General features: G+C 42.1%; 1 protein-coding gene across 1 annotated transcript; it reads right to left on the minus strand.

The window, feature by feature from the left end:
- Window positions 1-333: 333 nt before the first annotated feature.
- LOC115191433 (tripartite motif-containing protein 16-like) lies at window positions 334-15,887 on the minus strand. The gene is made up of 6 exons (XM_029749283.1): window positions 15,174-15,887; window positions 14,677-14,772; window positions 2,133-2,366; window positions 1,267-1,426; window positions 1,082-1,141; window positions 334-845 (listed from the first exon to the last, which is right to left on the minus strand). The coding sequence occupies exons 1-6, from the start codon at window positions 15,753-15,755 to the stop codon at window positions 334-336; spliced, it is 1,644 nt and encodes a 547-aa protein (XP_029605143.1). The 5' UTR covers window positions 15,756-15,887.
- Window positions 15,888-17,064: the final 1,177 nt, after the last annotated feature.

Raw genomic sequence — 17,064 nt, forward strand, 5'->3', positions numbered from 1 at the left:
GACTAGTATCTATGTGGACCCTAATACAGTTTAACCAGCTCAGCTATAGACTACACCAGCATGACTAGTATCTATGTGGACCCTACTACAGTTTAACCAGCTCAGCTATAGACTACACCAGCATGACTAGTGTCTATTTGGACCCTACTACAGTTTAACCAGCTCAGCTATAGACTACACCAGCATTACTAGTATCTATGTGGACCCTACTACAGTTTAACCAGCTCAGCTATAGACTACACCAGCATGACTAGTATCTATGTGGACCCTACTACAGTTTAACCAGCTCAGCTATAGACCACACCAGCATGACTAGTATCTATGTGGACCCTACTACAGTTTAACCAGCTCAGCAGTACCATTGAGACTAAACCCAGGATAGAGGGGCTGAGTGAATGTAGTCTGTTCTCTGTGGAGGAGGGTCATTGTGTCAGAGACACTGTAGAAGGACAGAGTACCTGCCTTGTGATCCAGGTACACTCCTACTCTGGTGGACTGAGGGCCTGATACTTTAGTCACAACATTATTGTGTTTGAAACAATAACCACCACTACAGCACAGTAATCTCCAGGACTTGTTATGGTGTCCAAATGCCTCACCTGACCCTGTTCTGCTGATGTCTTTATATGAGACTGCTGTATAAACCCACTCCCCAGTCCACTCCACCTCCCAGTAACAGCGTCCAGACAGACCCTCTCTACACAGAACCTGACAGTAGTTGGTGAATCTGTCTGGATGGTCAGGATATGGTTGGACTTGGTCTGTATAGGTCACCTTTCTGTTCCCTTCAGACAGAGAGAGGCGTGTGTTTGCTGTGTTTGGGTCCAGTGTGAGCTGATAGGAATCTGGGAGAAGAGCAGAGCAGAGACCAATGAGGGGAGTCAGAACAATAAGTTAAGTCAGATACTGTATCTACCCTGTCTTTGATTAGAGCACAGCAGAGATCAAATCAGAGAAATATGAGGAGTCAGATAGATACCCAGTCTTTGATTAGATCTACTGTTGCTATATATTTCTAGAGGGATTGTTAGGAGTGTCAGTAAAAAGAGACTGTTAGTTACTTCACAATAAAGACACTCACATTGTAACAACTGGTCTCTGGTCTTGGGCTCTGGAGGCAGCACAACCTCCACTATATTCACTACAGACACACAAACACATTGACAGAGAGAGGGAATGTTATCATCATACCATATTCCACATATATATGACTAGTAGGGAGCTTTCAATGGTCTAAAGTTGATGTTCTTTTTGTTTTCAACACACCTGTAGTGGAGATCTTGGTCCATTCTCCTTTAAGGAAGTCTTCTAGTTTCTCTCTCAGTTCAGACACAGTCTTACTCACATCTCCAAAGTGCTGAAGAGGACGGACAACGATGCTGGGTAAGTCTGAAGATACACTGATACTGGAGAGAGACTGATAACTCTGGAGAGAGAGAGAGAGGGAGAGACAGAGGGAGAGAGAGGGGGACGGACATAGAGAGAGAGAGAGAGAGAGAGAGGGACGGACAGAGAGAGAGAGAGAGAGAGAGAGAGAGAGAGAGAGAGAGAGAGAGAAAGAGGAGAGGGAGAGAGAGAGAAAGAGAGAGGGGGGCAGAGAGAGTGGGACAGAGAGGGGGACAGAGAGAGAGAGAGGGACAGAGAGAGAGAGAGGGACAGAGAGAGAGAGACGGACAGAGAGAGAGAGACGGACAGAGAGAGAGAGACGGACAGAGAGAGAGAGAGAGAGAGAGAGAGAGGGACAGAGGGAGAGAGAGGGGGACGGACAGAGAGAGAGAGAGAGAGAGAGAAGGAGAGGGAGAGAGAGAGAGAGAGAGAGAGAGAGAGAGAGTGGGGGGTGGCAGAGAGAGTGGGACAGAGAGAGGGGGACAGCGAGAGGGGGACAGCGAGAGAGAGAGGGACAGAGAGAGAGAGGGACAGAGAGAGAGAGACGGACAGAGAGAGAGAGACGGACAGAGAGAGAGAGAGAGAGAGAGAGAGAGGGACAGAGAGAGAGGGACAGAGAGAGAAGGGAAGAGAAATAGAGAGAGAGGGACAGAGAGAGGGAGACAGACAGGACAACATAATGATTGATATGAATAGTTTCACATTCAGTTAATTTCATATCACATGTAACAAGGCAGTTTAGTTACCTGGAGGAAATGGATGTGATCCTCTGTGTGTGAGAGCTGCTCCAGCTCAGTGCTTCTCTTCCTCAGCTCAGCTATCTCCTGCTTCAGTTGCTCCAGGAGTCCTTCAGCTTGACTCACTTGAGCCTTCTCTTGGGCTCTGATCAGCTCCTTCACCTCAGAGCTCCTTCTCTCAATGGAGCGGATCAGCTCAGTAAAGATCTGATCACTGTCCTCCATTGCTGACTGTGCAGAGCGCTGTTAAGAGAGAGAGAGAGAGAGAGAGAGACAGAGAGAGAGAGAGAGAGAGAGAGAGAGAGAGAGAGAGAGACAGAGAGAGAGAGAGAGAGAGAGAGAATGAGAATGTACAGTAGCCTCTGCACCGCTTTGAATCAGAACGCTGCCGTCCAACAATTGTTTACAGACAGATTATTTCACTTATAATTCACTGTATCACAATTCAGTGGGTCAAATGTTTACATACACTAAGTTGACTGTGCCTTCAAACAGCTTGGAAAATTCCAGAAAATGTCATGGCTTTAGAAGCTTCTGATAGGCTAATTGACATCATTTGAGTCAATTGGAGGTGTAGCTGTGGATGTATTTCAAGGCCTACCTTCAAACTCAGTGCCTCTTTGCTTGACATCATGGGAAAATCAAAACAAATCAGCCAAGACCTCAGAAAACAAATTGTAGACCTCCACAAGTCTAGTTTATCCTTGGGAGCAATTTCCAAATGTCTCTAGGTACCACCTTCATCTGTACAAACAATAGTACACAAGTATAAACACCATGGGACCACAGAGCCGTCATACTGCTCAGGAAGGAGACTCATTCTGTCTCCTAGAGCTGAACGTACTTTGGTGCGAAAAGTGCAAATCAATCCCAGAACGAGCAAGGAGGCCTACAATGGAGGCCTACAATGGAGGCCTACCTATGGTCCCGTGTGGCTCATTTGGTAGAGCATGGTGTTTGCAACACCAGGGTTGTGGGTTCGATTCCCATGTGTTTTGTCTCCTTGAGATGAAGCTACTTTGGTGCAAAAAGTGCATATCAATCCCAGAACTAGCAAGGAGGCCTACAAACCTGACTTAGTTTCACCAGCTCTGTCAGGAGGAATGGGACAAAATTCACCCAACTTATTGTGGGAAGCTTGTGGAAGGCTACCCGAAACATTTCACCCAAGTTAAACAATTTAAAGGCAATGATACCAAATACTAATTGAGTGTATGTAAACTTCTGACCCACTGGGAATGTGATGAAAGAAATAAAAGCTGAAATAAAAAAAAGCTCTCTCTACTATTATTCTGACATTTCACATTCTTAAAATAAAGTGGTGATCCCAACTGACCTAAAACAGGGATTTTTTTACTAGGATTAAATGTCAGGAATTGTGAAAAAAAAAACTGAGTTTAAATGAATTTGGCTCAGGTGTATGTAAACTTCCCACTTCAACTGTACATAGGTGTACAGAGGCCCATTATCAGCAACCATCACTCCTGTGTTCCAACGGCATGTTGTGTTAGCTAATCCAAGTTTATCATTTTAAAAGGCTAATTGATCATTAGAAAACCCTTTTGCAATTATGTTAGCACAGCTGACAACTGTTGTTCTGATTCATGCTCTACCAACTGTGGCCTAGTTGGTAGAGCATGGTCTTTGCAACGCCAGCATGGTGTGTGCAACTCCAAGGTTGTGGGTTTGATTCCCACGGGGTCCAGTACAAAAAAAAATGCATGAAATGTATGTATTCACTACTGTAAGTCGCTCTGGATAAGAGTGTCTGCTAAATTACTAAAAATGTAAATAAAACTCGCCTTCTTTAGACTAGTTGAGTATCTGGAGCATCAGCATTTGTGGATTTGATTACAGGCTCAAAATGGCTAGAAACAAATAACTTTCTTCTGAAACTCGTCAGTCTATTCTTGTTCTGAGAAATGAAGGCTATTAAATGTGAGAAATTGCCAAGAAACTAAAGCTCTCGTACAACGCTGTGTACTACTCCCTTCACAGAACAGCGCAAACTGGCTCTAACCAGAATAGAAAGAGGAGTGGGAGGTCCCGGTGCACAACTGAGCAAGAGGACAAGTACATTAGTGTGTCGAGTTTGAGAAACAGAAGCCTCACAAGTCCTCAACTGGCAGCTTCATTAAATAGTACCCGCAAAACACCAGTCTCAACATCAACAGTGAAGAGGCGACTCCGGGATGCAGGCCTTCTTGGCAGAGGTCCTCTGTCCAGTGCCAGTTCTTTTTCCCATCTTGATATTTGTATTGGTAAGTCTGAAATATGGCTTTTTCTTTGCAACTCTGCCGAGAATGCCAGAAGGCCAGCATCCCGGAGTCGCCTTATGTCAGTTTCATTGTTTATATTAAAAAAGCTCATTTTCAGTGTCTGTCTCCAGTGTCTGTGTTTATATACTGCTCAAAAAAATAAAGGGAACACTTCCAAAACATGCCTCCACGTGCCTGTATGACCTCCCTACAACGCCTGGGCATGCTCCTGATGAGGTGGCGGATGGTCTCCTGAGGGATCTCCTCCCAGACCTGGACTAAAGCATCAGCCAACTCCTGGACAGTCTGTGGTGCAACGTGGCGTTGGTGGATGGAGTGAGACATGATGTCCCAAATGTGCTCAATTGGATTCAGGTCTGGGGAACAGGCGGGCCAGTCCATAGCATCAATGCCTTCCTCTTGCAGGAACTGCTGACACACTCCAGCCACATGAGGTCTAGCATTGTCTTGCATTAGGAGGAACCCAGGGCCAACCGCACCAGCATATGGTCTCACAAGGGGTCTGAGGATCTCATCTCGGTACCTAATGGCAGTCAGGCTACCTCTGGCGAGCACATGGAGGCCCCCCAAAGAAATGCCACCCCACACCATGACTGACCCACCGCCAAACCGGTCATGCTGGAGGATGTTGCAGGCAGCAGAACGTTCTCCACGGCGTCTCCAGACTCTGTCTCGTCTGTCACGTGCTCAGTGTGAACCTGCTTTCATCTGTGAAGAGCACAGGGCGCCAGTGGCGAATTTGCCAATCTTGGTGTTCTCTGGCAAATGCAAAACGTCCTGCACGGTGTTGGGCTGTAAGCACAACCCCCACCTGTGGACGTCGGGCCCTCATACCACCCTCATGGAGTCTGTTTCTGACCGTTTGAGCAGACACATGCACATTTGTGGCCTGCTGGAGGTCATTTTGCAGGGCTCTGGCAGTGCTTCTCCTGCTCCTCCTTGCACAAAGGCAGAGGTAGCGGTCCTGCTGCTGGGTTGTTGCCCTCCTACGGCCTCCTCCACGTCTCCTGATGTACTGGCCTGTCTCCTGGTAGCGCCTCCATGCTCTGGACACTACGCTGACAGACACAGCAAACCTTCTTGCCACAGCTCGCATTGATGTGCCATCCTGGATGAGCTGCACTACCTGAGCCACTTGTGTGGGTTGGAGACTCCGTCTCATGCTACCACTAGAGTGAAAGCACCGCCAGCATTCAAAAGTGACCAAAACATCAGCCAGGAAGCATAGGAACTGAGAAGTGGTCTGTGGTCCCCACCTGCAGAACCACTCCTTTATTGGGGGTGTCTTGCTAATTGCCTATAATTTCCACCTGTTGTCTATTCCATTTGCACAACAGCATGTGAAATTTATTGTCAATCAGTGTTGCTTCCTAAGTGGACAGTTTGATTTCACAGAAGTGTGATTGACTTGGAGTTACATTGTGTTGTTTAAGTGTTCCCTTTATTTTTTTGAGCAGTGCATGTTAAGTGGGTTTTACTCTGGCAGATAATGTCACCTATTTAAATATATACATTTTAATATAATTAACTGAATGTATGATGTTTTTGGTTTATGTCAGTTACACTATGCTATAAATGGTTATTTTATGGCTGTTAGTGATAAAATTAACTATAACACTTTATATTTTGTAATTCTGAGTAATTACAACTTTAGTAAGGATATCCACTGTATTCAGTACTGCTGCAGTTGCTAAATAATTCTAATAGATGGCAGCATAAGACAGATCAGATTAGTTTAGGTCAAGTACAAGTATCCAACTCAACAAGCCCCTCCAAAAGCTTGTTCCATCTGCGAGCAGCGAGCACTCTGCCTTCTCCCACAAGAGAGGGGCATGTTGAGGTACATTTACTAACCGTGAGGGCTGCATGATGTCATTTATTGTCGGGCTGGAAGATGCATCATCTTTTCTATTCCGAGGCTGTTTCCTCCCAATATGACATATTAACATGATGTCATAATGCGTGTTTACTAGGGTTGAGGTCAGCACATCTGACTAGTGGTAATTTGACCAGGGTTCAATACCTTCTATAGTTAATAATGTTTTGATCTCCCAAAAGCAACACAGGACTAATAAGAGATATATAGCTAACTGTAAAGTAATGAGTGACCATTTTAGAAAATCATGGGACATAGTCTTTGGTTGCATGCTATTTTATGTAAATCATATTGCTGCTTGTAGCCTATAACTGATGCTTCGTGGTCTTATGCTGCCATCTATTGGAAATATTTACCAATTAAAAGTTATTAATTCACGTAAAGACATTGGTGAGGCAGCTGAGAAATAAAGTGTATTTAATTCGAGAGATCAGTCTCAAACCTGCCCCACCTATCCCACGCCAATTGCTGGACTTTCACATAGAGGTTACTATGTCACCCAGTTCAAACCACATTTAACATATAAAACAAATGAGTCTTGTTTATCAAGTGTTCTGCCTTGCAATAATAAATATAATAAAATAACTAATAAAAAGCAAATGCTTAAATAGGTTTTATTTAAAAAAATAACAAATGTTATTTAGTAGTAAAATGGTATTTACTAACATAATATTATTACTAAAATAGTTGTAGGCTACCCTACCCTAGAATTAGGGTTCAGGCTAAAATAGGTTATACGTAGGGTTAGAGTTTCTGTACAGCACTTTGTGACATCTGCTGATGTAAAAAGGGCTTCATAAATACATTTGATTGATTGTTAGGTTCAGGGTATTTAAAGAGATAAACTGTATGGGTTTATATCTCTCTTGCTTCTCCCTGTGGTCTTCTGTGGGCATAATCTGAGGTAGCAACTGTGTCAGAGCTACAAATCAATGAGCTCCACCTATCCTTTTGGTTTAAAACTCAGTGAACCTGCGCAGCATTCTTTCTATTTGATGCCTACGAACCAACAGATTTCAACGCATATCAAATTACCCAGCAGCCATTTAGAAACAACATATAAAAAATAAAAAAATATTTATTCATTTAAAAAAATATATTTTCTGGCTGTTTAAATCAGCCACATCTTGAAAAAGAGGACAGGGACATACGTTTTGTTTAGGTTTTAAACCTTTTTCTGAAATAAAATATGTTTAAACATATTTAACATTTGATGTCTTTGCACCAACCATCTGTTCTACTCACTAACACTGTAGGTCACTACAACGTGTAACCAGGTGAACAGTGAGCTTCCTCACCAAGTAGCTGTAACCTAGTTAATAATAAGTTACCTGAGGTAAACCTACAAGGTTAAAACCTGTTGGGGCTCGGGGGCAGTATTTTCACGGCCGGATGAAAAACGTACCCAATTTCAACAGGTTACTACTCTGGCCCAGAAAATAGAATATGCATATTATTAGTGATTTTCGGATAGAAAACACTCTGAAGTTTCTAAAACTGTTTGAATGGTGTCTGTGAGTATAACATAACTCATATAGCAGGCAAAAACCTGAGAAGATTCCAAGCAGGAAATGAAAATCTGGTGCCTGTATTTTTTTCCAAGTCCTTACCTTTCTGACACACAGTGAGTTAGGGTTCATTTTGCACTTCCTAAGGCTTCCACTAGATGTCAACAGTCTTTTTTTTTGCCTTTTGCGGCAAACACGGACCGAACAAGCAGGCTGGGAATCAGGTCACTGAGAAAACCACTTCAGTTCATTGCGTGCATTCACGTAAGAAAGGACCTATGTTCCAAAACTTTTTTCAAGACATAGCATGGGTCCGGTTGGAATATTACTGAAGTTTCACGTTCTAAAGGCCCTAAAGATTGATGCTATACAACGTTTGACATGTTTGAACGAACGTAAATATATATTTTTTGCACATTCGTGACGAAAAGTCCCGCGCGCTTCAGTACATTATGACTCCAAAATGGCGGCTATCTGTATTGCCTAGTGTATTTTTCTGAGCACAGTACTCAGATTATTGCAAAGTAAAAGTCTCCCAGTAAAGTTATTTTGAAATCTGACAATGCGGTTGCATTCAGGAGATGTTAATCTATAATTCTTTGAATAACAGTTTAATATTTTATCAACGTTTATGACGAGTATTTTTGTAGATTGTTGTGCTGTTCACCGAGAGTTTTGGGGGAAATACGTTTTCTGAACGTCACGCGCCACTGTAAAATGCTGTTTTTGGAGATAAAAATGAGCTTGATAGAACAAAATGCATGTATTGTCTAACATAATGTCATAGGAGTGTCATCTGATGAAGATTGTCAAAGGTTAGTGCATAATTTTAGCTGGTTTTCTGCTTTTGGTGACGCCTGTCTTTGCATTGAAAATGGCTGTGTGTAATGTTTTGTCTATGTACTGTCCTAACATAATCTAACTTTATGCTTTCGCCGTAAAGCCTTTTTGAAATCGGACAACGTGGTTAGATTAACCTCTACGGGCTAGGGGGCAGTATTGAGAATTTTGGAAAAAAATATGTGCGCATTTTTAACTGCCTCCTACACCAACTCAGAAGCTAGAATATGCATATTATTGTTTAGGTTTGGATAGAAAACACTCTGAATTTTCTAAAACAGTTTGAATGGTGTCTGTAAGTATAACAAAACTCATATTGCAGGCAAAAACCTGTGAAAAATAGATTTAAAAAAATGAGAATTTTGTGACTGTACTATTTAGTGTCATTGTTTTAAAGATACCACAGTGAGAAAGGATTCAGTTCGCAACTCCTACGGCTTCCACTAGATGTCAACGATCTTTAGAAAGTTGTTGGAAGCATCTGTCATGAATACAGACCGAATTAGAAAGCTTACAAGTTGACACGTCATCACTTCATTTTTTGCGCCTGCGCATGAATCTGAGAAGAGTGTCTTTGTCATTATCGTTTATTCTAGACACTTGATAGGTTGTGTGAAAATATTACCGATGTTTACTGATGTTTCACGTTAAAAATGGACCAAAAGATTAATGCTAAACAACGTTTGACATGTTTAAACAAACGTAAATAGATTATTTACTAGGTTTTCTTTAGCTTTTCGACGTGACTTTACACTGCCCACCTCATTTTGTGGGAGCCTACTGAACGCTAACTATTTGGACATAAATTATGAACTTTGTCAAAAGAAACCACATTTGTTCTGGACCTGGGATCTCTGGCAGCGCCTTCTGATGGAGATAATCAAAGGTAAGGGGATATTTAGAATGTTATTATCGATATTAGATGATGCTAATGCTAACGGTATAGCTTAGCTTAGCTTAGCATATAGCTTATTGTTGTTAGCATAGTACCCAGTTTATGCAAAATGTGATTTCCCAGTAAAGTTATTTTGAGATCTGGCCATTCGGTAGCAATTACGAGATGATAATATATTATTCTTTGAATGACAATATTATAATTTACCAATGTTTTCGAATAGTAATTCCGTGATTTGTAATGCTGGATTCACTGGGTGCATTCGAGCCGAAAAAATTCTGAATTTCACCGCGACTGTAAATGCTGTTTTTGGATATAAATATGAACTTGATGGAACTAAAAATGCATGTATTATATAACATAATGTCCTATGAGTGTCATCTGATGCAGATTGTCAAAGGTAAGTGCATAATTCTAGCTAGTTTTCTGTCTGTTGATGCCCTTCTTTGAATTGGCTAAACATTACACGCAGCTATTGTCAATGTACTCTCCTCACATAACCTAACTTTATGCATTCTCCGTAATGCCTCTGAAAATCGGACAGCGTGGTTAGATTTAGGAGATATATCTTTCAAATGGAGGAAAATAGTTGATTATTTGATTATTTGAAATGATTACTCTTGCAGTTTTGAATTCCCCGCCATGGTCACATGACAATGAATCCCAATACCGGGATTAGATCCTGCCCCCTGGCCTCAACAGGTTTTAAGGAGATGTTTATCTTTCAAAGGGTGTAAGATAGTTGTATGTTTGAGAAATTTGAATTATGACAATAGTTTTCAAATTTGGCGCCCTGATGTTTCACAGGCTGTTGATAGTGTGTACCGCGGGTGGGACGCTAGCGTCCCACGTAGCCCATAGAAGTTGATGCGGGCTGGTCTCATTGATAACAATAGTGAAGCTGACATTGTGACGCAGAACAATGGACTGGGAATAGAACTTTCAAAAGGTGAGTTGGTGCAACAGTGTTCAATACAACTAATAGGAGCAGGCAGGGTGAAACATGACCTAAAATAAGACCTGTTTTTTCAATACAACTAATAGGAGCTGGCAGGGTGAAACATGACCTAAAATAAGACCTGTTTTTTCAATACAACTAATAGGAGCTGGCAGGGTGAAACATGACCTAAAATAAGGCCTGTTTGTTCAATACAACTAATAGGATCTGGCAGGGTGAAACATGGCCTAAAATAAGACCTGTTTTTTCAATACAACTAATAGGAGCTGGCAGGGTGAAACATGACCTAAAATAAGACCTGTTTTTTCAACACAACTAATAAGAGCTGGCAGGGTGAGACATGACCTAAAACAAGCCCCGCTTTTTCGCGTTTACTTCAAAACTACGGCAAACAGCTGGGACACATGGTAATATTATATAACTGGGCTCCTTGGCGGATGCAGTGAACTAGATTTATCTGGCTGATCGCGCTTGTCTGCCCTAAACAAACCCTGTGTACCACCCCTCCCCTGTTTAACCTTGAATTCAGTTAAGAAACAAACACTTGCCTACGAAAAGAGACACCCAACCAAAACCAACCAACTCTTTATGGATCTGTTCATACGGTGGCAGATTAGACACCACTACTCTTGACGAAATCGGCACCAACACACCCCTCACATAAATCATACTGGTAACTAGCCGGGCAACAAGACTCACCTTTACATTACCACAACCACCGCCTTGTTCATTCTGGATACAGAGTGTATATGTTCCTCTCCCACCTGTTCACCGACCATGATCAATAATTCCTCCACACCATTCTCCAGAACGCACCTGAAGAGACAGCGTTTCTTCTCCACTCGGTTGAGGATATCACACCTCCCAAACAAACTACCCTACTCCCCCCCTCACTCTAACCGATAAACAGTGGAAAACCAATAAATAAACCCTTAACAACTAGAAAATACGCAAAAAGAATAGTTGCCCTCCTCAGGAACCACAAAACCCTCACACAACACCTTCTTCTATGATATAATGGCGGTCCGCAAACCAACGTTAAAGGTGCATGGCGCCACCTACTGTGCTGGAGTGTGTTCAATCACGGTTTACACCATTTCTAAATCCTCCTACCTAACTCAGTACTTCTGAGAAAATAAAAACGAGCCCTACTAACTTCAAATAGACCCTCCCCCATCCCTCCCCCAAATGCCTTCCAACCCCCCCAACCCCATCCAACCTCAATGACCATACACTTCAATCTTTCCCTCTCTTCAACATCCTTACAACAATATAACAACACATGCTCCAACCGTTTCATTGACAAAACCCTCCAGACACAAACCATTCACATGCTGCCAACCAAATGTAAGGACCTGTTCAATGTACAATGCTCTAAGCACAATCGAGTAAACACCACCTCTTCCTTCCTAATCTGACCTTTGAATCTTGGTCCACCGACCTTTAGAGGACATATAAATGCCGTCCCTTGTGCTCAGAGTCCCATCTCTTCTGCCACACATCTGTCAAAATGTCTCTGATCTTACATTTGTCCTCACCTCTACCCAGTGGAACATTAACATATATTATATCTTGTTTTAAAGCTCTTTTAGCTAACTGGTCTACAATTTCATTCCCTTCCACACCTGAATGTGCTGGGACCTAGCAGAATCTCACTACTACACCCATTCTCTCATTTCTCCATAATAACCTGAATACCTCCAATAGTTGGTCACTCCTATTAGATTTACCAGATGAAAAACTACTCAATACAATCTGAGCATACTATAATTCTAACAGGCTGTACATCCTCCACCCACTGGAGGGCAACTATTATCACCAACAGTTCAACTGAGTATACTGACAGTTCATCTGTTAGTCTTCTACATATCTGCACATCACATTCAGGAAAGTAAACACCTGCTCCTGTGCTCCCTATCTGGGTCCTTGGATCAAATCTATGAAAAGAGGTAAAAAAGCATAACAACTTCTACCAATGTAATTATCAACCAGTTTCCCTTTATCACTGACTTCTGACCATTTTTTTCCTTTTGTCTACCAAGGTTAGATCAACAACAGGATCTGGGAGTAACCCTGGAGGAACATCCCCTATCACCACAGAAGGGCCAACCTCTAACTCCCTCAAACCACTCTCATCAGCAACTTTCCAACTGTCCAAACAAAACCACTGCCTTGTCTACTAGTATATTCCCAACAGTCATCTAGAACAGTAGCAGTGGGATGCTCAACCTCACAGCCTTGCAACCCAATAAGATAATGACAATTTATTACGACATATACCCAAAGGCATCTCACCCGCCTCCACTAGTAAGACACATACAGATGTTGATTAAAATGCACCAATACATATCCTTAAAGCTATATACTGGATTCTGTCCAGCTTAAGTCTTTGCCACTGTCCCATAAACTATTCACCAGTAACAAATTGTCGTCCTGATCAGAGCTCTATAAATATCCATCAACGATTGTCTGTCAGCACCCCATTCATAACCAGAGACCCACACAACCAACTACCACGAAAGTGATGGAATGAGAGAGAGAGACATCGTTACAACAATGTACATAGACACAATATAATGTTTCTTCTTCTTTGGAGTTTAACGGCGGTTGGCATCCAATATGTTGTATTACCGCCCCCAACTGGACTATAATATAAATCTTTTTTACTTTCTGATACAAAATAGGAAAAGGAACATTTCATATTTTTTCAAATAAAAAAACACCCTTCCAACTCACCCTACACTCGTTAAAAACCCACTACCCCATTCCACTACTTTGACCCTGTCTGGTCCTGCACCATGCCAACTAACCCTACACTCATCCACTACCCCATTCCACTACTTTGACCCTATCCTGCTCCTGCACCATGCCAACGACCTGGGAGGACGGGACAACCACCACTCAACACACCCTGGAAATCTTCTGAAGTCAAATCTTATATGACAAAATACTTCTCTGCAGCTGCCACTACAACATCTATTGTCTCTGATTTACGTTCCATTTCTGAGGTACAGTTGATAACCATTGCTATGAACTCTAAGAAGCCAACCTTACTGAAGCATATATCCCTCGTTGGCCTATCCCTCTGTGCTGTCACAGATCTACTACTCACAGGGATCCTCTCAGGATCCCTCATCCTTGACCCATCCTCCTCTACTTTCTTCACTGCTTCAGCATACGACACCTTCTGCACTACTCTGACTCTAGACACCTCAACTTGCCTCTCTCTCACCAGACACCTCTGATCCCCAGCAACATGGACACCCCTACAGTTGACACACAGAACTTTATCCACCAAAACTACACAATCCTCTAACCCATGACCTCCTCCACACTTCCCACATCTTGTAATCTCCCTCCTACAAACTGCTGCAACATGACCATAAACGTTGCACCTGAAACAGCTCAGTGGATTCAACACAAAGACTCTAACAGGATAACTGATATATCCCAACATGACTTTGTCGGGTAAAGACTCAAAAGGACTGACATTGACTCCTCTGTTTCACCACGCTCACCACCGGGTCTGCGTCATACCAATCGGCGGGCATCACAAACACAAGGAATTTTCAACTTCAATTGCTCCACCTCCACACTTAACGTGACCCAAGAAATCACACATTTCAATGGTGTCCTGTTCATAAGAGCAAAATATGAAACAGATCTTGTTGCGTGACACGGAGCGAAAATATGAAATGTCTCTATTCCTTTGAAACTTTATGACTGTAATGTTTACTTTTCATTTCAAATAGTTTATTTCATTTTACTTTTGTTTAGTATCTATTTATCTTGCTTTGGTAATGTAAACATATGTTTCCCATGCCAATAAAGGTCTTTGAATTGAATTGAGAGAGAGAGAGGTCCATGTTAATGTATAGGGGACATGAGTCAGTCATGGTTACTCATGGTTATGTGATGAGGTAGCCCCGCCTGCAACTTCTAAATCAGTGTCGGCCCAATAGGGAATGTTCTCTTGGTGTAATGGTCAAGATGTTGGTTTATCCCACGGTAAACCTGGGTTCATATCCCGTCAGTTACATTAAGCAGTCATTCTCTGAAAGGGGTCCAGACAGCCTGTTCCCAACAGTGGGGTCAGGGGGATTGAAGAGGGGCTCCTCCCTCCCTCTCTCTCTCTCTCTCTCTCTGACTGGAGGAGAGAAGTGAAATGGTGTGTCTCCTCTGGTCAACAATACTCACCTTGAGAGACTCCACAGCCTGTTGGAGCTCCTTCAGCTCCTTCTCTCTCTCCTGGAATCTCTGCTGGACCTTCTGCTGACTCATCCCCAGCTGCCTCTGTGGAGAATCACTCTTCAATGAGCTATCAAGCTTTATTTGTCCAGTAGATCAATAGTACAGTCATGTGACATAGGGCCCATAGAGAGGAAGGTCTAAAATATTGAGGACGTCCATTTACAATGTTATATTATGTTTATATGTGAATGATTATAGTTTTTTATGGTAGAACTACTGTATCAAGGAGTTGAGACTGAACTCTGGACTAATAAAAGAGCATTCAGAATGTGTTAGACTTTCGAAAATATACATTTGAAGCAAAATCAATATACTCACGGTTTGTGTCCATATTTGTGGATCCATTTCATTTGAATGATCTCATATTCAAACAGACTTAGTTCCTACTGTATCTTTAATTCTTTGTTTATCAGACAGTCACCAACAACTTGTTCTGGTCTTACCTGTTTCTCAGTCCTCTCTGCTGCAGCTGACACTGTATCATGGCCTTTATGTTCATCCATCACACACAGCAGACAGATACACTGCTGATCGGTACGACAGTAAACCTCCAGCAGTTTGTCATGATGAGAGCAGATCTTCTCCTGTAGTTGTGCGGTGGCTTTGACCAGCTTGTGCTTCTTGAAAGCAGGAAATTCATAGTGAGATTGGAGGTGAGTGTCACAGTAAGAAGCCAGACACACCAGACAGGACACGAGGGCTTCCTGCTTTCTGGTCCCAGTGCAGAAATCACATGCCACATCTCCAGGTCCAGCACAGCACAGAGCAGGAGGGGGAGCAGCCTGGAGTCCTGTCTTCTTCAGTTTCTCCACCAGCTCAGCCAACATGTTATTTTTCCTCAGATTAGGCCTTGGAGTGAAGGTCTCTCTGCACTGAGGACAGCTATAGACCCCTTTCAGAACATCCTGATCCCAGCAGCCCTCAATACAGATTCTACAGTAACTGTGTCCACAGGCAGTAGTCACCGGATCCTTCAGTAGATCCAGACAGATGGAGCAACAGAACAGTTCCTGATTCTCTGCCATTTTGGTGCTCTCTCCTGTAGGTTAAGCAATGGCAGTGTGAAAGATGACTTTCTGTTGATTGTCAAAGATGACTTTCTGTTCAGTGTGAAAGATGACTTTGTGTTTCATGGAACTCTACACCAGAGGACAGGGAGTGGTTTCCTACTTGACTGTATTTTCTGTATGTAGAGGTGGTGTGGTTTCTTTGATAAGGAAGTATGACAGTGTGTTGGTTAGTAGGCAGAGATGGTTAGTATTTATATTATGCTCTGTCGTGGGTCTCCCGGTCGCGGCCGTCTGCGACAGAGCCTGGACTCGAACCCAGAATCTCTAGTGGCACAGCTGACACTAAGTACTTTTTTTACCATTTATTATATCGGTTCACATCTTGTGGTCTCCCTTTCACCCTGCATTGGTATCAGCAGTATAATAGTACTATGTTGGGATAGACTGTCTGCTAAATGACAACATTGGTATCAGCAGTATGATAGTACTATGGTGTGATAAGACTGTCTGCTAAATGACAACATTGGTATCAGCAGTCATAGTACTATGGTGTGATAAGACTGTCTGCTAAATGACAACATTGGAATCAGCAGTATGATAGTACTATGGTGTGATAAGACTGTCTGCTAAATGACAACATTGGTATCAGCAGTATGATAGTACTCTGGTTTGATAAGACTCTGCTAAATGACAACATTGGTATCAGCAGTATGATAGTACTGTTGGGATAGACTGTCTGCTAAATGACAACATTGGTATCAGCAGTATGATAGTATTATGGTGTGAGAAGACTGTCTGCTAAATGAACTAAATATAAATGTGTATGTAAAAATGTTGATATATATTTTGTTGAGGGAAAATGTACGATTGTAATATGTTGTTGGCTCACCTAGCTGTCTGAAGATCAATGCACTAAACAGAGCGTCTGGTAAATGACTCAAATGTAAAAGTAAAATATTGTAAAGCATGCTGAGTATTATTCTTATTGAGCTCTGCCTCCAAATAAGGCCAATAATAATACCCAGTGTGCTTTGTGGTAAATTTGGTATGTTAATTTTCACATATAAATTCGTATTTTAGTTAGTTAGCTTATCCAGAGTGACTTGCTCAACTAAGGTAGATAACAACATACAGTATCATTGTCAACAAGCAAGAAAAAAGGTTTTGTAACCGTTACTGAAACGGGTGTTGCTGTTTGGTCCATCTACTTCCAATACTTTCTAGATTAAAAATTAAATATGTTACATAATATATATTACATAATACAAGTATTAGTAGTTTAATTTGATACATTGATCTTTATGGTATTTTGTATTTATATGTA

This window comes from Salmo trutta, chromosome 4 (genome assembly GCF_901001165.1).
Source record: "Salmo trutta chromosome 4, fSalTru1.1, whole genome shotgun sequence".
NCBI lineage: Eukaryota > Metazoa > Chordata > Actinopteri > Salmoniformes > Salmonidae > Salmo > Salmo trutta.

What these genes read in the sequence shown, in the direction of transcription:
- LOC115191433 (XM_029749283.1), bottom strand. Translation starts at nt 15,755, where the DNA reads ATGGCAGAGAATCAGGAACTGTTCTGTTGCTCCATCTGTCTGGATCTA. An exon ending in AGGCTGTGGAGTCTCTCAAG is followed by an intron (nt 2,367 to 14,676) that starts GTGAGTATTGTT and finishes CTCTCTTAACAG; the next exon opens with CGCTCTGCACAGTCAGCAAT. An exon ending in ATCACATCCATTTCCTCCAG is followed by an intron (nt 1,427 to 2,132) that starts GTAACTAAACTG and finishes CTCTCTCTCCAG; the next exon opens with AGTTATCAGTCTCTCTCCAG.